The 20,939-nt window shown below is 48.6% G+C and overlaps 1 protein-coding gene across 2 annotated transcripts in view; it reads right to left on the bottom strand.

Annotated features, from left to right (window-relative positions):
• Nucleotides 1-20,590, bottom strand: part of LOC115466234 — a 49,116-nt gene extending 28,526 nt beyond the window's left edge. For both annotated transcript variants that reach the window (XM_030197363.1, XM_030197364.1), the window contains exons 1-2: nucleotides 20,405-20,590; nucleotides 1,915-2,042 (exon numbers count right to left, since the gene is read on the bottom strand). In XM_030197363.1, the coding sequence (XP_030053223.1) occupies nucleotides 1,915-2,042; nucleotides 20,405-20,521 (245 nt within the window). In that variant the 5' untranslated portion in view covers nucleotides 20,522-20,590. The remainder of the gene's footprint in view (nucleotides 1-1,914; nucleotides 2,043-20,404) is intronic.
• Between the last annotated feature and the right edge of the window lie 349 nt (nucleotides 20,591-20,939).

Genomic DNA, 20,939 nt, shown 5'->3' with positions numbered 1-20,939 from the left:
CTATTCTCCAATCCCCCGAGCCGCCGTCAACCTCTCCGATAAAGCTGCATGCATGCTGCTTTAGACCTGCCCCCAGAAGCCTTTCTTTCTCCTTCAACTTTCTGTTCCCACGTAGGCGGGAAGCTGGAGAGACAAGGTGTTCCAGGGCAGGTCTAAAGCAGTATGTATGCTGCTTTTGCTGAAGCTGCCGGTGGCACAGGGGATTGATTGATGATAGAGGGCACCACTGGAAGACTCCAGTGCTGTGGCGGTGGTGAGCTCTAAGGAGATTGAGAGAGATTGGCGGGCCTGGGTGGGAAGGGTAAAAAAAAAATGAGACCACAGGGGGAGTGAGTAAGAGAGAGAAATGGAGAAGGAGCAGAAGATGGATGGGACTAGGGGAGTGGGTGGGAGGGAGAAGGAGCAGAAGATGGATAGGACTAGAGGGGTGGGGGGAAGGGGAACAGAGAAGAAGATGAGTGGGACTTCTTGGTGATTGAATGGGAAAGGAAGACAACAAGAGGCGAGAGAAGAAATGGAAAAGCCAACCTGGAAAAGAATTTAGAAGACTGACACATGGAAAGTGGAAAAGAGACTGGGACCATCCCAATCAGAAAAATAAAAGTAGAAAAGAAAAAAATTATTTTTATTTAATATTTTTTAAAGATTGAGATGTGCTTGCTTTGTGAAATGTACGTTTATGTATTTATTTTGTTTAGTATTGCCCTACTTGTAGAGTCTGTCTTTCTTGGGTGGAAGGTGGAGGGGGGTCTCCATTTCAATTTTTGTCTGAATGGTTTGTTTTGTGGTCCCCTATATAATCCCCGACAGAAGGCCTCCTGTTTCGTTTCTGCCTCAGGAGGACAACATCACACACCGGAGGAATCTTCTAGAAGGCCTCTTCTTTTGTTTCTGCCTCCTGAGGCAGAAACGAAACAGAAGGCCTTCTGTTGGGGATTATGTAGGATGCCCCAGTTGGAATACCTTAAGTGACTCCCGGGAGGATTTTGAAAGAATTGGATGACGGTGTTGAAGTCCCAAAATGGACAGCTATCACCCGGGTGGTCAAAGCTAAGTGAATGGGTTTCCCTGTGAATACTTTACATTCAGTCAGGAATATTTACAAACTCTATCTCATTACATTTGTGCAAATGAATTTTTCATTTTCCTTTTTTTTGTTTTTTTTTTTGACTGCAAGGTTTTTTCTCCGGTAAGGAGTTACTTTCCTTGCAGTGGTTTTCAGAGGTTATATTGAAACCAGTGATAGTAGCCATTATAGTGGGGATAGTCTATCTCTGCCGACACCCCAAGCAGTTGATGTTCCATTTGGTAGTTCGAAATCATTGCCTTTGTAATGCGTTATAGCGAAATTTTTTTGAGTAGTTTCTATTGACAATCTTGTTCTACAGCTTATTTGAATATTTGAATTCTCAACCTAATCCCATCAGACTAGAAAACAGCTACTTCAACTTCAGGAAGAGGCAAAAAAACATTCTCTCCCCAAATACTGCTTCATAACAATTCATCATGACTTCTACCTCCTAGTATCATCCATTAACCTTTCTTTAATGTTTTTAGTCTCATGCATTAATCCAATGGTCTCTAATGTTTCTCAAACCTCACACTAACACTATTTACTTTTGTCTCACCTAGAATGCAAACCACACTGAACCCTGGAAAGGGGATATTAGTGGTCTACAAGAATTGATTTGAATTTGAATAAGGAGACAGCTCATGACTTATGGCTACCCCAAGGAGAGATATATGAGAATGAGAGAGTTCCCTGATGAAAGCAATAGGAAGGGATAGAGGAAGGGAGGAAGGGAGAAAGTGATGTGTCATGGCTCGCTGATGTGATCCATATAGAGAAGTAGGAAGGAGAGAGACCAAACATCGTGTTTTCCTCCATAAAAGCCACTTCCTCCAAGGACTCACGGGAGAGATATAGCCATTCTGTTCTTCTGAACGGTGATATTTATCATGCCTTCTAAATATTGTGTGTCCATGTAGAAAGCGTTGGTGTGATTAGAAGCAAGAGCCATCACGTTCCATTCCCCCGTCACCTATGGACACAAGAACAGGACAGTCATGTTTGATAAGGGTTGGTGGGTCAGTAGCCCTCACTTCTCCCTGCCGAAACCAAAGGCTTTGTTATACAAACTCTATTCAAAATTTCACTAAAGTCTCCAGATCTGAAAAGGAATAGGCAAGAGACAGAAGTCAAAAGAGCAGAGAGAATGGAAAGAAGTCTTGGGACAGAGAGAAGACAGAGATAAAAGATAACCTTAGTTATCTAGATGTTAACCTTCTCATAGCAGGAACTGTCTCTCATGTGCATGTCCAGTAGCATCATAGAAATGATGACTAATAGCAGTGGTAGTCAGTTCTTTTCTCTAGGACATTATGAAACAAAAACTATTCAATATCTCTCTTCAATCTCCAGAACCAAAAATTAATAAATAGAAGACGTAACAATGTCATGTTTCTATCTTCTAATATAATTTTAGCCCTAAGACATCTTACAGGAAGAGACAAAGATGGGAGGGAAAGGGGGATGGGATGGAGAGACATCAGGAGCTAGAGGAGGACAAGGTTTACTGGGAGCGAAAGGGGAGACGTTTTGGGAAAGAGAAGAGCTATGCATGAGAAGTGTCACAGTCATCGTCTGTGCCTTGCTTGTCAGTGCCCTGCTCCATCTAGACCCAGTAGATTTACCTGCAGTTCTGGTCAGTGACCTGTGGGGTCACTGTAGGGTGGTGGAGGCGAAGCTGGTGATGTCATCAGTGCTGAGCCCTTCTTAAACTGGCCTCTGCGTGCACTCTGCGTTCTGGCAATAACTCCTGATTGAGCTCAGGCTTACTTGAGGGTCTGCTAGTTCCAACTGTGGCTCCCTTGTCAGGCCGCGGCCTGAATCTTTGCTGCAGCTTTCACCTTCTTGCTCTGTTCCAGTGTAACCTGCTTCCTAGCCTTGATGTCCTGAGAGCTGCTTATACTTCAGCTGAGATTTCAGTCGTTCGCAGTGAGTCCTTGGTCACTGGTTGCAGTGAGGAGGCGCTGGCCGAGTTTTGGACTGTGTGTGCTGGGACGACGTGGAGTGCACAGTCTCTAATTATCTGTGGAAGAGGTGGCTGTGCTCGGAGCATGGAGGGATCCGTGTGGGCTGTTCCTGGTTCTTGTTTGCCCCGGGAGCATTCGGCTCGGGCGCTTCAGAGACTGTTATTGACCTTCTGCCCTGGGAGCCTTGGCTCTGGCATTGTTTGCTTAAACCTTGCTTGCCCTGGGAGCAGTTGGCTCAGGCACTTCAGTGACTGATTTTTGTGCCATTCCTTGCCTGCAGTGAGCGGAGGGGTCAACTTGAGTTCCTTACCCGCGGTGCAGGTGTACTAATGACTATTTCATTTCTTTTGCTTTGCTGCTGTTCCTCTCCTGCTTCCGAGAGAGTTTGCCGCAGAGGTCCCACGGCTTACATGAGAGTCCTGACAGAATGAACCTTTATCTGACTGCCAGCGGTCTTACTGCTTCCAGCTAAGTGCCCTTTGCTTTCCGTTGTTCTGCCGGGGTGGGTCTTTGCTTAGCCTCTTGTGCTCTGGTTCTTGCTTTTCCAGTTCAGCTAGACTGTCCTCCCATTTGCCGTTATTGTATGCTGTAAGGTTTGCTTTGCTTTAGCTAGTGTTAGGATGTGCAGTTAGGCTGCTTTTTGTTCTTTCCCCTTTCTTGTTTTCCTGGGCCGTTTGTTTGCCCTTTTGTCTTGTGTTCCCTTTGCTGCCAATTAAGCTACCTCAGTTTACCTCCACTTGCAATCCAGTCCAGTTCTTTGGGATACTCTTGACTCTATGGGACTCCGTCTACCCAGAGGTGGTAGAGTGATTCTCACATGGACCATACAGGTCTTTATCTGCTGTCATTTACTATGTTACTATGTAATTGGCACTAATTAAAATTCACATGCATTACTTGCTAAGCGTATTTTATATATTAATGTGCATAAATTCTACTGTGTGGATCTCAAAAGGGGGTGTGTCTATGAGAGGAGCATGGGCAGATGATGGGCATTCCTAAAATTTATGGGCAGTGTTATAGAAAATACCCGATCACCCCAGGATTCTATGTAACACACCTAGAGTTACGCACGATTTTGCGCGTAAATCCAGGTGTATTTTATAACTACGCAAGTAGAGTAATTGTTTTACCAAGCTGTTAAGCATTGTTAACAGCTCTTAATGAGCAATAACGAGCACTAATTGGCAAAAATTAGAATTTATCTGCGTACATTGCTAAGCGTATTTTGTTTTTGTTTTTTAAATATTTTTTATTAGTTAGAGAAACACACCATACAAAGAATAATGCATCTCAAACCTCCACCAGCACTAATTCAATTTAGTTACAAAGACATCTCAAGACACTAACATAGTAACATAGTAACATAGTAGATGATGGCAGAAAAAGACCTGCACGGTCCATCCAGTCTGCCCAACAAGATAAACTCATATGTGCTACTTTTTCTGTATACCTTACCTTGATTTGTACCTCTCCTTTTCAGGGCACAGACCGTATAAGTCTGCCCAGCACCATCCCCACCTCCCGCCACCGGCTCTGCCACCCAATCTCGGCTAAGCTCCTTAGGATCCATTTCTTCTGAACAGGATTCCTTTATCCCACACATGTTTGAATTCCGTTACCGTTTTCATTTCCACCACCTCCCGCGGGAGGGCATTCCAAGTTAGTTGCTGTTGAGACTTGGAAGGAGGAGGAAGTGCTGCCAGTGGCTCTGCAGGCTTCCAGGGGGAAGGGAGTGAGGTCTAGCTCCTTCCTCAGAAATGAGGAAGGTCCCTGGGGAGCGGTCCTCAGGAAAGCCCCAGGCCTTGGGGCCTCCTGGGGCCAGGGACCAGAAGGCCGGGAGAAGCAGCTCTCTCCCCGGTCGAGCTTCTGACAGGAGGGAGAGGAGTCCTGTTGATCGGAGAGAGCCGAGGCCCAAGGGTGGAAGCCAGTCCGGTACCCCCTCCATGCTCCAGCAACATCCAGGAGGTGAGAGTGAAGATGGGGGGGGGGGGGGGGGGGGAGAGAAAGCTGGTGGAGGCCCTGGAAGGGCACCCTAAGCAGAAAAAGGAAGATGAGGCTATGGAAGTTAGCTCACAGTTTTTTCCTGCATTTGATGGGGCAGAAAGTGAGGAGAGTGGGTCTTTAGAGGAGGAAGAGGAGGAATTCCTAGATGAACGTTATGACCCTGAGGACCCAGCACGTAGTGTGATCTGTAGGGTGCGAAGAATTAAACATGTGGAGAAAGAGCTGGCTGAATTGGGAAAGCTTGTGAAAATGGCAAAGGTTATGAGTAAACTCCCTCCAGCTGAGCACAAGAAAAGTTATGTGAAGGAGGAAGCCCGCTTGAGAAAGCTGATATTAAAGAAAGAACTGTTGCTGAGTGGTTTGAAAAAGGGACCTGAGAACCCTTTAAGAGAACTATATTGTAATCAAGAATGTATGGCTTTAATGTCAAAGTTTTCAGGTCAAGGGAGAACTGTGTCCCAGCAAGAGTCTGCAGTTTCCCGGGAAGGTACAGAACTGAGGACATCGGGTCTAGCCTCCTTGTCTCAGGATTTGTCTAAACCAGAGGACTTGCCAGGCTCTGCTAGTACATCCACTTTAACATGTATGAAAAACCTGGCAACTCAGTCCAGGGGACATACTAAGCAGGCAGACTTCAGGGAGGCAGCAGCTGAATGTGGTTCGGGGGCAGGGCTGGTGACTGCACCTGTGGGAGAAGAGAAAGCAAGTAAAAAGCTGGTTAAGACCTTTTAGATTGTGGAGATGGAGGAGGGATTTTCAGGCTGCAGGCTGTTTTCTACAGAAGTAGAGGCAGAGGGTTTCAGTGAAGGAGATGGTGACTTACCGATATCAGAACCTCCAGAAAGAAAGCTTGTAGTAGCGGAGGCAGAGCCGGAGGGATTGCAGCAGAAGCAGTCATCATCAACTGCAGTTACATCTCTGCCATTCTGTTTGGAGAAGCCCCGCCCACGAGCAGCGCCCGGGGTGCACAATGGCGGTTTCCTGAAGGGAGAGACGGCAAACAGCGAGTCGGGTGGTGGTTGCGCTGTACCCGGCAGAGAACAGCTTCCAGAGGCACTGGAAAAGGTTGGCAGTTCATTACAGGATGGTGGCATTTCAGACGGTACAGAGGGGCGAGTGGCGGCGTTCGCTGGATCGGGGAGGCCCCGACCACCTGACACAGAGCACCAGGAGATTCTGGCCAAGCAGGCAACAGGAGAGGGTCGGAACTTGCTGATTGTGGGCGGGCAGGCAGCAGGGACTTGGGATCAAAAGGAGGAACAGACTGAATCAGGATTCCCTGTCCGTCTCGCGCGGCACCTGCCGGCTGAGGAGCGGCATGCTGAGCCAGCTTTACAACAGACGGCAGATAAGTTGCTGAACACTTTTCCTGACATTGTTGCGACTCAGGTGGGGGAATTGCTGAACTGTGAGGGTTTGGGTCAGACTGTTGACTCTGTTCCAGGTTTGGGCAAGGATGATGGGGGGAGGCTTGGTTTGCAGGAAGGGGGAGGGGGGCAGGGATTGCGGAATGGGGGGATTGGAATGACATGTCTCATCCTGTTGAGGGGAGTAGGTTAGCTGGTTTGGGGGGTCAGGGGGATGAGGTTCAGGCTGGAGGGGGGGAAGGGAGGGGGACGATGGGATCAAGGAAGGGGATGATGGGGGAAGAAGGGTCATGTGAGGGGGGGGGGTTTGGTATGTGAAGGGCAGGAAGCCTCGAGCTCCAAAGGTGGGGGGGGGGGGGCTTCTTCCTTTGCTGCGGTGGTTGGGATGGGGAGTGGTAAGGGGGGGGCTGGTTAGCGAAGGGGGGGACAGGGGGATGAGAGGTGGTCTGGGGGGCCTGTTCCCAAATGTCGGAATGTGGTTCAATTGAGGTGGGTGGGGGAGGGGGATGCCGAGTAGGGATGTGATGTTAAAGATGGTTCTAGGGTTAGGATTTCTCCCGGAAGATCTGTATGCTTGCATTCACCCGGCTAACATTCCAGAGTATGATGTCAGTTTTTTGACCCAACGGGGAATGGAGATTTTCTGGGAGAAGTACGGGGAGGTTAAGGGGAGGGAGGGGGGACTAGAGAAATTTTCGAGTCGTGCCTATTAGTAAACCTGACCTGGTGCAGGTGACTCTGTTAGTGCGGAATGAGTCAATCTCGGGGGCGGATTTGACCTACTGGCTGCAGAGGTATGCAGAGTTGAGGACTCCTCTGGTCAAGCTTCCAGACCCTAGTAGGGTATGGGCAGGGGGGTGGGGTGCGACGTTGAGGTTATACCAGGTGGGACACGTCACCCAACACATTCCTTCGGCGGCTTTCATCGGAAGAGACCGGATCTTGTGTTTTTATAAGGGACAGCCTAGGCAATGTTTTAAGTGTGGTTCCTTCCTGCATTTTAGTATGTCGTGCCCAGTGGTTCAGTCTGCAAAGTGTGGGGCGAGGGAGCACGTGACAGACCATTGTACCTCAATCCGGTGTAATTTGTGTGGGGATCTGGGGCACGCCTTTCGGGCTTGCCCGCAAGCCTTTCATAATGGGGAGGGAGGAAGGGGGAGGAGAAGGGGAGGGTGATGAAGGGGGAGGCCGTGCTGGGGGGAGGGGGGAGGATTGGGGCAGGCAGTAGCAGTGATTGAGGGGGGGGGAGGGTAGGGGAAGAGTTGGGGGGGCAGGGGCGGAAGTTCGGAAGGGTGAGAAGAGGCAAGGGGGGAGGGGGAAGGTTGGACGCGAGTCTCTAGGAGGAAGAAGGGGGAGGGGGCCTCTGGTAGAGGCTAGAAGGAAGGTAGGGCAGGGGATAGCGGTGGAGAATAGATTTCAGGTCTTCGAAGATGAGGGACGAGGGGAAGGGTATGGAGAGGAGGACGGAAGGGAGGACAGTGAGGCACGGGAGGGGGTAGGTGGAGAGGGGGAGATAGGGACAGAGGGGGGAGGGAAGGGTGTGGGGAAGGGAGGGGGGGACGAGGAGGTCGGTGGCAGGAGAAGGTATGGAAGTGCAGGAGGAGGGGGGAGAGAAGGGATAGGTAGGGGAGAAGGGGAGAAGAGGAAATTAGGAAAGGTTAGGGGGGAGCAGGGGGCAGAGAGGGGGGAGGAAGGTGGAGGGGGGGAGGGTCCAGGGGTCTTCAGGTAAGGGGGGAGGGGGAAGGAGAGGAAGAAGAAGGGGAGGAAGAAAGCAAGGACCAGGGATGGATGGAAGGGGGGGGGACCTTCGAGTTTGGGGTTAGGGACTGGGCGGAGGAAGGGGTGGAGGAAGAGGCTGGGCCTTCAAAGGGAGGTCTGGAGCAGAGAGAAGGAAGGAAGGGGAGGCAGGGCCAGGGGAGGCGGTTTTCCAATTGATAATGATGGCAGGTTCCTTGTTGGCGTTCATTACACTGAACGTGGCGAGTATTGCCTCCCCAAGGGCGAGGTGTCTGGCCTTTGAGGGCCTTTCATCCATGTCGGCTGACTGTTTTCTCCTTCAGGAGACGAGGCTGCAGACTTTGGCAGATATTAGAAGAGCAAAGCAGGCTTGGAGATGGGGACCCTCAGTGTGGGGGCTGGCAGGGGAGAAGTATGGAGGGGGGGGGAATTTTGTTTAAACCTCACAAAGTGGAGATTCAACGGGTGGTGGAGTTAGGGGTAGGGAGGTGTTTGGTGGAGGATGTTTTGTTGCACGGGGTGGTGTTAAGGGTGATAAATGTGTATGGGCCACAAACTAAGAAGGGGAGGTCGCGGTTATTTGGGAAAATTAAACCCTATTTGTATTCTTCACGGCAGTTAGTGTGGGGGGGGGATTTGAACACGATTCTGAGGAAGGAGGACAGTGGGGGCAGGTGTGCACAGGTGAGGTATGACGGAGTTCGTTTAGCTGGGATAATGAGGGGGGCAGGGTTAGTGGATGTCTACTTGGAACACAGGGCTGGGCAAGGGGGTTTTACTTTTTTTTAGAGAAAATTGTAGAAGTAGGATCGATCGTTTTTTGGTTAAGAGAGGGACCTGCGTACAGGTTCCCAAGTTGGCGGTGGTAGAGTTTTTGGACCAAAGGGCGGTGCGGATAGAGGTAGGGGGGTCGGGGGTGCATAGGCCAGGTAAGGGGATGTGGAGATTAAATTTGAAATGGTTAAAGGAGGGGGGTATATAGAGAATATGTGGAGTTTTGGGGGGATCAGCAGACTATCTTGGGCATCTTTCCCTCGGTAGGGAGGTGGTGGGAAACGGTGAAACAACGCACGAAAGGGTTTTTTCTTAGATAAGCAAGGCAGGAGGGGAGGGAGGCGACATGGTTGGGAATAGCATTAAAGAAGAGGAGGGATAATTTAATTTCCAGGGGGGGGGGGGAGAGGGAGGATATAGAGGCTATACAGGTGGAAATCGAGCGAGTTCAGTATAACCGGTACTCCTCATTAGTTTATGAGAGGGATTTCGGCAAATTATTGAGTCCGGACCCGTTTGAGTGCTGTAAGGAAAGAAGGGAACGTAGGGTAATGGAAGGGTTAAAGGACAGGGACGGGGTTGTTCAGGATTCGAGGGAAGGGATTCTACGAGTAGTGGGGGAGCATTTTGGACATTTCTTCTCAGATCTGCATTTGGATGAGGAAGACATACGGAGGTATGTGGAAGGGACTCCGGGGGTGGGACAGGGGGGGCCCCATCTTCAGGCCTTGCTGCAGCCTTGGACAGGGAGGTGGAGGCGACCATTGAGGCCCTGCGGTGCAGGACAGCGCCGGGGCCCGACGGTCTCCCGGCAGAGTTCTATCAAAGATTTAAAGTTCAGTTGGCACCTATTTTGTTGGAGGTATGGGAGGAGGCCCGGAAGGGAGGTTCTCTGCCAGAGTCCTTTGGGAAATTGGCATTGGTCCTTCTCAGTAAGGGGAAAGATGCTCAAGATATAGTAAATTGGAGGCCCATTGCCTTATTGAACAGTGACCGTAAGATCTTTGCTCACATGTGGTTGGCACGCATGCGGCAGGTGGCAGGGAGGGAGTTGGCGGTGTCTCAGGGGTGTGGGGTTCCAGGGAGGGGGGTGTTGGCAGCAGTGGCCTGGGTCCGAGAGGGGGTGGAGCGGAGCCAGGTGGGGCAGGAGGGCCATCTGGTAGTGGCCTTGGACCAGGATAAGGCTTTCGACCGGGTGCAGTGGAGGGTACTTTGGGAAGTTTTGCGGTACTATGGTTTTCCGAGGGCTTGGGTGGAGCAGCTCCAGTTGTTGTACATCAGTGTTTGCTGCTTTCCTTTAGTTAATGGGTGGAAAGGGAGGGAATTTGACATCACGGCGGGGGTGCGGCAGGGGTGCCCGTTGAGCCCCCTGCTGTACACCTTCGCAATTGATCCCCTGGTGCACCGGTTGGAGTGTGGGGGGGGGGGGGGGGGTGGATGGGCTTAGAGGGATAGAAGTGTGTACAGGGGTGTCCCTGCATGTGGTGGCATACGCAGACGACATAACAGTTTGGGTGGCAGATCAGGGGGAAGGGGAAGTTTTGCATAGGAAGATTGCGGAGTACTCTCGGGCGACAGGGTCCAGGATTAACCTGCAAAAGTGTACTTCCTTGTGGGTAGGTCCGGGAGGGGCTCGGTTTGAGTTAGGGGGAGGGTTTCCGCCAGGGGTGGAAATGATGCGGGTTCTAGGGATTTATTTTTTTGGGGAGGGGGGATTATGGACAGTGGAACTGGGAACGGAAGATTTTGGAGGCCAAGGCTAAGGTAGAGAGGTGGAAAGGGTGGAGGATGTCGATGACTGACCGGGTGAGATTACTGAAAATGCAGGTGGTGCCCATATTTTTGTTTCTTAGTTATATTTGTTTGTTGCCGGAAAGTTGTTATACAGGGCTTTATAGTGTTTTTTTTCAGTTACGCTGGGGAAACCGAATGAACCCTGTAAAGAGGAATATTACGTATCTGCCACGGGGAAAGGGAGGGGTTGGGATGGTTAACCCAGTTCTCACGTTCAGTTCTTTCTTTATCCAGTTTAATTTGGGGAAGGCGGTGGGGCGGGATGCTCCGGGATGGGCGCGTAGTGTTGTGCAGTGGTGGGAGGAGTTTTGGGGGCCTTGGTTGGAAGGGGGAGAGTGGTGGACCGGCGGAGGGGTTTTCCGGGAAGTGTTGGGTATTACAGGATGTTGACTAAACTGGTGCGGTTGTGGGGGGTTACGGTGGAGGAGGTTAAAGAGGGAAGGAGGGAGGTATGGGTGGAGAGAGTGCGTATGCAGCGATTCTCCTCTCCTTTGGCACTTCGGGATGCTCCAGAACCAGTTCTGCAACACGGCTTGCAGTTTGTGGCATCAAAGCGGATTCCACACAAATATCGTGATATTGCCTGGCTGTCCCTACATGGGAAACTGTATGTGAGAGCAAACTTGAACTATAGGAACATACAAGGTTGTGATTGCCCAAGGGGGGAATGTGTTGGTTGTCTTGAGATGATGGATCATTTCCTTAGGGAATGTCCATTTTTGATTCTACTACTACTACTACTACTACTACTACTATTTAGCATTTCTATAGCACTACAAGGCGTACGCAGCGCTGCACAAAATAGAAGAAAGACAGTCCCTGCTCAAAGAGCTTACAATCTAATAGACAAAAAATAAATAAAGTAAGCAAATCAAATCAATTAATGTGAACGAGAAGGAAGAGAGGAGGGTATGTAAACGTGTGGCCTCCCTGCTTCATATCCCGAGCTTTTGCACCTACTATGCGGATTGGGTGTATGGGCGAGGGCAGGGGTCGGGGGGCTTGGACCCAGGGACGGAGTTCTTAATCTCGGTCATTGTCCGTTTCTGTCTTTGGATGGCACGGTGCAGAGTCTCCCTGTGCCAGGAGTTCAGGTCAGCAGAACGGGTTAGCTGGGACATTGTTGGAGCTGTGTGGGAAGTGGCACGTTGGGAGCGGGTAGAAGTAGGGAAGGGTACATTTTGCAGATAGTGGAAACATGTGCGGTTGAAGCCACCTTGAATTTGTTTGAATTTGATTGACTATGTTGGGGGGGGGGGGGGGGTAGGGGGTTTGGTCTGTCTGTGTAAATAGGGGATTGAGGGGTATGTATGTACCTTTTTGATTTTATGTATCTTGTTTTCCTTTTCTATTAATAAACAAATTTTCCAAGCATCCACTACTTTCTCTGTGAAAAAATACTTCCTGACATTTTTCTTCAGTCTGCCCCCCTTATTCTTGAGTCTGCCCCCCTTTTCTTGAGTCTGCCCCCCTTTCTTGAGTCTGCCCCCTGCCACTATGGTATCATGTTTAAAGACAGGAGCGCCACTTGTTTGATTGCTCTATACAATCCAATCGTCTCATATCACAACCTCCCGCCGTTGCTTACATATCATCCATGATAGTGCTCTACAAGATCAGGTGATGTCTCTCCTACATTTTACTTTTTTCCCCACCCATTCCCTGACCGCCCCCCCTCGCCCTTCCCTATCCCCCCTCCCTCCCTCCCTCCTCCCTTCCCTCCTACCCGAACTGGTGTCCCTTACAACTAATTATTGAAATGTGTTGTTATAGGGTGTGATAGTGTATTGTCCCTGCATGCCATGAGGCAGATATCTGAACCGCCATCAGGATCTCGCCTGCCAAGCTCTCCACAGTGCGTTTTATACATTGCTTTCTCTGCCCAGCCCCACCAAATCCAAATCGCCCCCCCCCCCTGTTTCCATTCCGCCATCTGTGCCATACTGTTCTGCCATTTAGCCAGAGGGGGCGGGGCCTTGTCTATCCAACATTGTAAAATGACCCTCTTTGCTAACACTAAGGCCACCAGCACAAATTTGCACTGGGGAGCAGAGAGTCCCTATTCTAGAAGATCCACATCCAAGCCAAGCAGTAGTGTATTGTATGTCCACTCCAGTGGGGTCTGGAGAGCTCCCTCCAACCCCCCCAGAACTCCCTTCCAGTGGTCCCGCAGTACCCAGCATTCCAAAAAATGGTGCATTATAGTGCCCTTGCCCCTTTGACATTTATCACAGTCATCCGAATCCCAGAGTCCCAATCTCTTTCCCTTGCTTCTAGTCACATATGCCATATGCAAGATTTTTAGTTGGATTTCGTGAAGCCCTGCATTGGGTGTAATCTTAAATGCCAGATGGAAACATCTTGAAAGTTCTTTCTCTGATATCTCCTTCCCTAAAAGCAAACCCCATTGCTGTGCCAGGTGAGCAAAAAAAGGCATTGGTCTCCAAGTCAGCCCCACTCTATACCAGTATGAGAGTCTATTATTCTCAGGGGGCAATTGCAGGAATACAGTGTCAAGCTTAGTGAATGTCGGGTATGCAGTGCCCCGCCATCTCAACGTTTGCACATAATGGACAAGTTGCGCGTTTGAAAAAAGGACTTCCTCTTCAACTGCCATTTTGTTTGGCACTGTTCAAAAGATGGAATGCCTCCCTCTCCCACTTCTATCAACTGGCCAACATACCTGCATCCCCCTCGAAGCCATTCGTTGAAAGGTGTCACTTTTCCCTGCCCCACTAGAAACTTCGGATTGTTCCTCACCTCTAAGAATGGGGATGCCCCTTCTGCCCCCCCTACCTTCCCCCTCCACCACTTCCACACGAAATACAGCGGGCGCAGCAGCGGAGATAACTTAGTTGGCAGTCCAATATTATGTACTGCTGAGAAGGGCTAAAAAGGTGCAGCCTCAGTTTCCCAGACCTCAGACGGGGCAAATACCTGCACCCCCGTGTGTAGTTCATGTAGCCATCTCATGGCTGCGGCTAAATTATATAACCTTAAGTCTGGCTTTACTCCCCCCTCGTTCCTTTCCCTCAACAATTTATTGTAGCCAATGCGTGCTCTCTTATTGCCCCAGATAAAAGAAGAGATAATTCCCCAGAACATTCTCTCATCCTTACTTTTAACCCAAACAGGGATCATCTGAATAGGGTATAGAACCTTGGGGAATAATACCATCTTTACTAGTGCCACTCTCCCCAAGAAGGATATGGGATACTCTTTCCATCTATTACATAACTCCCTAATGGCCTCCAGCTTATCCCCCACATTTTTTTTGTACATTAGAGAGAGGTCCAGAGGTAAGTATACTCCCAAATACTTAAGTGGCCTGTAGACCAAGCCAATGGGAAATTTGGTGATGATCTACAAGCACAGTTGGACGACAACGCCATCGCTTCAGATTTTTCAAAGTTTATCTTAAGACCTGAGAACTTCCCATATTGCTGAATCAAATCAATGAGGAGGCCAAGGCCCCTGGACGCACAGCCCAAAAATACTAACATATTGTCTGCAAAGATATTGATTTTATACTCTTGCTCTCCGACCCGGATTCCCTGGAGTTCCACCAGTTGTCTTATCTTACAGGCCAAAGGTTCTAGCGCTAAAACAAAAAGCATTGGAGACAGGGGACACCCCATCTCGTGCCTCTTTCCAATGCAAATTGGCTGGACAGTTCTCCATTTATCAAAATCTGTGCTGTGGGTTTACTATACAGCGCTCTCACCCCAGTCAAAAATTCTCTATAAATGCCAAATTGGGGCAGAATCCAGAATAAATAATCCCACAGTATTTTATCGAAGGCCTTTTTGGCATCGAGTCTCACTATGATGGCATCTCCAGGCTTCCCCCCCATAACCTGCATAGCGTTCAAAGCTCTCAGAATGTTTATGGAGGCATATCGGCCTGGCACGAACCCAGTCTGAGATCCCCATGAATCAAAACTGGGAGAACCTTCCCCAGCCTGGAGGCCAAGATACTGGCAAACATCTTAATGTCTTGATTTAATAAGGAGATTGGCCTGTACGAGCCCAATTGCTCCTTATCCCGTCCCGGTTTGGGCAGTACTACTATGGTGGCATGAGTTAAATCACCTACCTCCTGATTCGCTGTGAGGAGAGCCTGCCCCAAATCCCTAAACAGGCCTATCATATGCACCCCCAAAATCTTATAATACTCGGGACCTAGACCATCTGGCCCTGGTGCCTTTGCTAACCTCAACCTCTTAATCAAGGCCTGGATTTCTTCCCCCTTAAGGGGCGCATTTAAAACCGCCACCTGTTCTGAGTTTGCCTTTGGAATGCCAAGTCCTTTAAAAAATTCTGTGCGCTGCCCCACATCACAGTGCCCCGAGTCATACAGTGCTTTATAAAATTCGACAAATGCCTCCTTTATTTCCTCTTCTTTGACACACCTCTTCCCCGACCTCGCCGAAATGCGGGAGATCACTTGCTTCGCAGGTCTGTTACGCACTAAGCTTGCCACTAAGCAATCTACCTGCCTTATTCCCCCCACCTGTGAAGATTATATTTGTAGAATGTCTCTCTTGGCCCTTTGACTCAGAATTGCGTTGATGATAGCTTTCAAACCCTGAAGCTTATCCTGCACCCCTGAGTCACCCCTCGCTGCACTTCCCCGGGCCTCATGCAGTTGATTCAACAGAGAGAGGAGTTCCCCGTCAAGTTTTTTCCTCTTGCCTTTCCCGCTTCCCAAAATGTTACTGGACCAGTGTCTTTCGGGTTGTTATCTACTAGATAGAGCTGCCATTCTTTTATTAAGAAAGATTTAAACTCCGGGTCCAGATACAGTGTGGGATTCATTCTCCATCCTGACACCTGTTTACCCTTTAAGCTACCCAAGTCAGCCCATACCATGCCGTGGCTGAAACCACGGTTGCTTCGATGGTAGTGCTATGGGCCTTTGAGAATAGGGAAGGAGATATAAGAATATAATCCAATCTGGCCTGAACATTATGCACTTGAGAAAGAAAAGTGTACTCCTTCTCATCTGGGTGAAGAGCTCGCCATATGTCCACCAATCCCAACTCACATTGCAACAATCCCACTCCCTTCCCTTCCTGCCCCTTGGGTCTCTTTTTTGGGGATTACAGTCCACTAGGGGGTCCACTGTTATATTGAAGTACCCCCCCCCCCACCAGTTGGTACCCATTAACCGAGACTAATGCTGCCAGAAGGGATGAAAAGAACTTATGGGAATAGACATTGGGAGCATAGACAGCACAGAGAGCTACCTTATTACCCTGCAACATCCCCGCCCAGATGACAAAACTCCCTTCTGGGTCCTGGATGATTCTGTGTCTAGTGAAGTCTAGATTTTTATTAATCGAAGACTTATATTCGGCAAGGCAAAATATGAAAGTGCCAAACCCCTGCTTCCACTTAAAGAACGTATCACGTTCAAAGTATGCACCCTAGTTCATAAAATTATTCATGGTGACGCACCAACCTACATGTCAGACCTGATAGACCTACCACCCAGGAATGCTAAAATATCATCCTGCACATTCCTCAATTTTCACTTCCCAAATTGCAAAGGTCTCAAATACAAACTAACGCATGCGTCAACCTTTTCCTATCTGAGCACACAACTTTGGAATGTGCTGCCGCGCAAATTAAAAATGATCTATGAATTATCTGACTTCCGAATTCTACTGAAGACTCATCTCTTTAACAAGGCATACAACAATGATCAACAAATATAAACTCCTATACGCACATCCAAAATTACCTTTACTATAACAAATTGCCGAAACACTACCATGTTTTTCACTATCATGATATCCAAGACCCTGTAACTACTACTAAATGTATACTTTCTTATACAAGTCTTATATAGTTCTTAGATACTTCTTAATATATTAGTTTGTTGAAACAATATCATGTTTTATCATTATCATACTACCCAAAATCCTGCAGTTATCACTACATGTATACTTTCTCATGTATTTCTGTTACTCATGATGTATTGTAAGCCACATTGAGCCTGCAAAGAGGTGGGATACAAATACAACAAATAATAATAATAATAATAAATAATAATCAGCACCGCAACTCCTCTTTGCCTGCTACTGAACGAGGCAGAAGCTAGTTCTCCAACCCATTTTTGCTTCAGTTTAGAATGCTCTGTTTGCGATAAATGTGTTTCTTGAATAAGTAATACATCAATTTTCATATGCTTGTTATATTGTAAAATCTTAGATCCTTTAACAGGCGAGTGGATACCATCTACATTCAGTGTGGCTATACGCAGGCTATCCACGCTTCCACTCCCGCCTTTCCACTAGCACAATTGATGCACTCAACTCTCCCCAGGGCGGCGTCCCAGCCAGACCACCCCACTGGAGCACCCAACACAACATCTCAAGATATGCATTCTCCACCATAAAGACCCTTGCTACCCCTATAACACACTTTGCACACGACACCAGCTCCTTCCTCCTCCTTCCCCAATCTACCCCCCTAGCATCCTCCTCTCCCCCCCTCCGTACCCTCCTCCCCCCTCCCAATTCTCCTCTGCCCCTTCCCCCCTCTGCATCCACACTTCCAGCCCTCCAACACTCATACATCCCTTCAGTTTGACATCCCTCTGTCCCCCAAAACCCCCTGCCTCCTCGCACCTTCCCTAATAATACCCAATACACACGGCTCGTGCCCCCCCTCCTCCCCCCTCTATGTCACCATTTCGCTTTATCTTCCACCCACCACCCTGACTTCTTAAAACAATTTACTGCGTCCCCCTCTTAACACAGGGGTATAATAACACACATTTCAAAAGCAACAAACTCCAAGCTTAACCTTGCATGCAGCACAGCAGTTACCCCATTCTTAACTTATGATCATAAGTCCTCACATAAAGGTCTCTCTCAAGTATCAGGGGCCCGGTCATCTCTCAGTCCTGGACACGTAACTTAAATGGTAAAACTTGAGCAGCTTTGATAATGCAGCCACTCAGAAAATCCCACTCTATTGCCGCGTCTCACCACCAGAATCCTTGTTGCTCCATGCAGATTTTAAAGAGAAAAAACAACCTCAGTTCTCAACGTAAACAAATGAAGGCAAACCGTAACTGCTCCCCTGCATCGCAATGAGCACCTCGCTTATCCTGTGGCCTTCTTAACAATTCTCCATCTATGTTGCCCTGGTGCTTGTGCCAGCAGTCACTAGCAAATGTCATACTCTGTACTCACTGGGGAGCTTGGCCAAAAACGCCTTTAGTTCTTCTGCTTTAGTGTAAGTTACTGTACGATTATTGTGTGTGACCTTGACCCGAGCTGGGTATTGGAAAGCAAACTTAATCCCTTTAGTATACAGCTGAGAACAATATAGCGCCATTGCCCTCCGTTGCTCCGTCACCCGCTCAGAAAAATCCTGGAATAATAGCAGTTTGGTGCCTTTGTAGTCTAGCTCCCGTTGCTTCTTAAAGAGCTCCAATATTTTTGCATTGATGGCATAATTAAGGTATCGAGCTATCACGGGTCTCGCTTTTCCAGCCTCTTTCCTCCGTGCTCCGATTCTGTGCACCCTCTCCACGTGCACCCGACCTGCCTCCGGGGCAACTCCCAAAATGTTCGGTAACCAAGTTTCCACTATTCCTTTAAGTTCACTGTCAGGCACGCTTTCTGGTATACCGATGATGCGGAGATTATTGTGGTGTCCTCTATTATCCTGTTCCTCTACTCTTTCAGTGAGCATTTGGACTTGTTGTTCCAGGGCTTCAATGTGGCCTTCAGCTGCGGTAAGGAGATCTTCTTGTGCCGAAATGCGCTCCTCTGCATGCTGGATTCTCACAGCATGCCCGGCCACACTATCCTTAATTTTCTCCACACCTGCATGAAGTTTGGCCAATTTGTCATCTAACAATTGTGACAAATTACGCATGGAAATGTGCACCGTGTCTTCTTGCAACCCTCTTGGCACCAAGGGGAATTGTGGCGAAAGGACTGCCACAACGGAGGACGAGGCCGGTGATGCCATGTTTTTGCAACAGTGCTGATTCTCTCTTGACTCTGCCACACCGATTTCACTGGCATCCCCACACCTCCGCCGCCGGAATTGCCCGTTCCCATATTTTTCGTGACCGTTCCGTACTTTCCGGGCACTTTGTAGCATGAGAAGACACTTAGCAGATCAGTTTTTGAGAGGAGAGGAGCAAAGCAGAGCCGACAGACGTCCGCTCAGGCTATTACCATCACGTGACCCCCTGCTAAGCGTATTTTGTAATGCACTGTGCCTAAATTCTAATGTGCATCAGCAAAAAGGGGTGTGGTTATGGGGCGTAAAAATGGGTATTTTGTGTGCATTCCAAAATCTACGTGCATTGTTGTAAAATATGGGCCGCCTGATCCTAGCCAAAAAGCTCCTGGAAACCCTGACCACCTGGAGCAAGGGCCCTGGGAAGATCGGGGTGGACCTGGGAGTCACCCCAGATACAGCTGTGAGGATATGCAGAAGGGCTGCAAGTCCTCCACAGCACCTGGTGGGAGCGCTGGGCACCTAGGGCGGAGGCCCTGAGTGGGTCGGAGTGGACCTGGGAGTCACCCCAGAGAAAGCTGTAAAGGATATGCAGATGAGCTGCAAGTCCTCCACAGCACCTGAAAGGCAGCCGGTGGTAGAGCTGGGCACCTCTCAGCCGAGGAAAGGCTTACCAGGGGTTAGGCCGAAGCCAGCATTCATCCCCCTGAGGGTCGCCTGAATACCAGCATATATGTGCATACAGAAACAGAGAACATAGTAGGCGATGCCAGATAAAGACCTGGTCAGTCCATTAAATCTGCCCAACAAGATAAACTCATTACATAAGGTATGATACTCCATATCTATATCTGATCTAGATTTGTCCTTGCCATTTTCAGGGCATAGACCATAGAAGTCTGCCCGGCACTGTCCTTGTTCTAAAACTTCTGATGTTGTCATCGAAGCCCCTGAAAAGCTCCACTACAGCCCACCCAAATCTATCCAGCCATAATCAGAACACAAACTATAGAAATCTGCCTAGCACTGGCCTTGTTCTCAAACTTCTGAAGCTGAATATGTCCAGCCACAATTGTGGCACAGACCGTAGAAGTCTGCCCAGTACTGACTTTGCTTTCCATTTACCAGTGTTGCCACCTAGTCTCCCCTAAGCTTCTTTGGATCCATTCCTTCTAAACAGGATTCCTTTGTGTTTATCCGTACATTTTATCAATAGAAATCAAACAAAATAAAACATGGAAAAGAAAATAAGATGATACCTTTTTTATTGGATATAATACATTTCTTGATTAGCTTTCTTCGTCAGATCTGACGAAGAAGGGCAACCTTCGAAAGCTAATCAAGAAATGTGTTAAGTTATGTCCAAGAAAAAAGGTATCATCTTATTTTCTTTTCCATGTTTTATTTTGTTTGATTTCTATTGATAACCTTAAGAGTGGACTAACATGGCTACCACACTCCTCTCCGTACATTTTAAAATTCCATTACCATTTTCATCTCCACCACCTGTCGCGGGAGGACATTCCAGGTATCCACCACCCTCTCAGTGAAAAAATTAGTAGAGGAAGGGTGTATAGAGGCAACTCTAGGAAGAGAAGAGACAGGAGTTTGAGGAATGCAAGATACTGAGAGAAGATGAGGAACCCTGGAGACAGAGAAGAGGCAGTAAGGGGAATGGATAATTCCCAGCAGAGTTCTTACCTCTGTGAGATTCACAGGGCTGTATTTAATTCCTTGGGTGTCTGCATACTTCAGAGGGTTCGAGTATACAGAAGCGAGGGAGAGGAGGAGGAGGAGGGCAAGAGAAGAGACAGCCATTGGTGATATCTGAGCTGCTATGGTCCTGGAGCTGATCTTTGGAATAGGGTGATACAGATGTGACTGGTGACTGAGAATTGCTTTAATTTATATGCCAGTCAAGGGTTCAGAGTTCAGAGAGTTTAAATAAACTTCTGTCTCTTGCTATCCTACACAATGTCTGAGAGAGATAAGGGTATTAAGGGAAGGGAGATAGAGGGAGGACTGGATGTTCTTGTCTGTCATGTGTCCCCAGGACGAGAGATTAGATATCCAGGTTTGCCACTACTGTAATGGGCCCCCTCAAATTCAGCGAAGATGGGTGTGCTCAGAATATCTGTTGTTAGTAGTCATGACCGACATCTAAACTCACCCCGCTGAAACTTGAGGGACTTACAGGTCACTAACCTCGCCTTTCACTCCCGTGAAATGAAAGGGG

The sequence above is a fragment of the Microcaecilia unicolor genome, chromosome 3 (genome assembly GCF_901765095.1).
Source record: "Microcaecilia unicolor chromosome 3, aMicUni1.1, whole genome shotgun sequence".
Taxonomy (NCBI): Eukaryota; Metazoa; Chordata; class Amphibia; order Gymnophiona; family Siphonopidae; genus Microcaecilia; species Microcaecilia unicolor.
The sequence above is the reverse complement of the archived record's forward strand: the minus strand, read 5'-3'. Positions and strand labels throughout refer to the sequence as shown.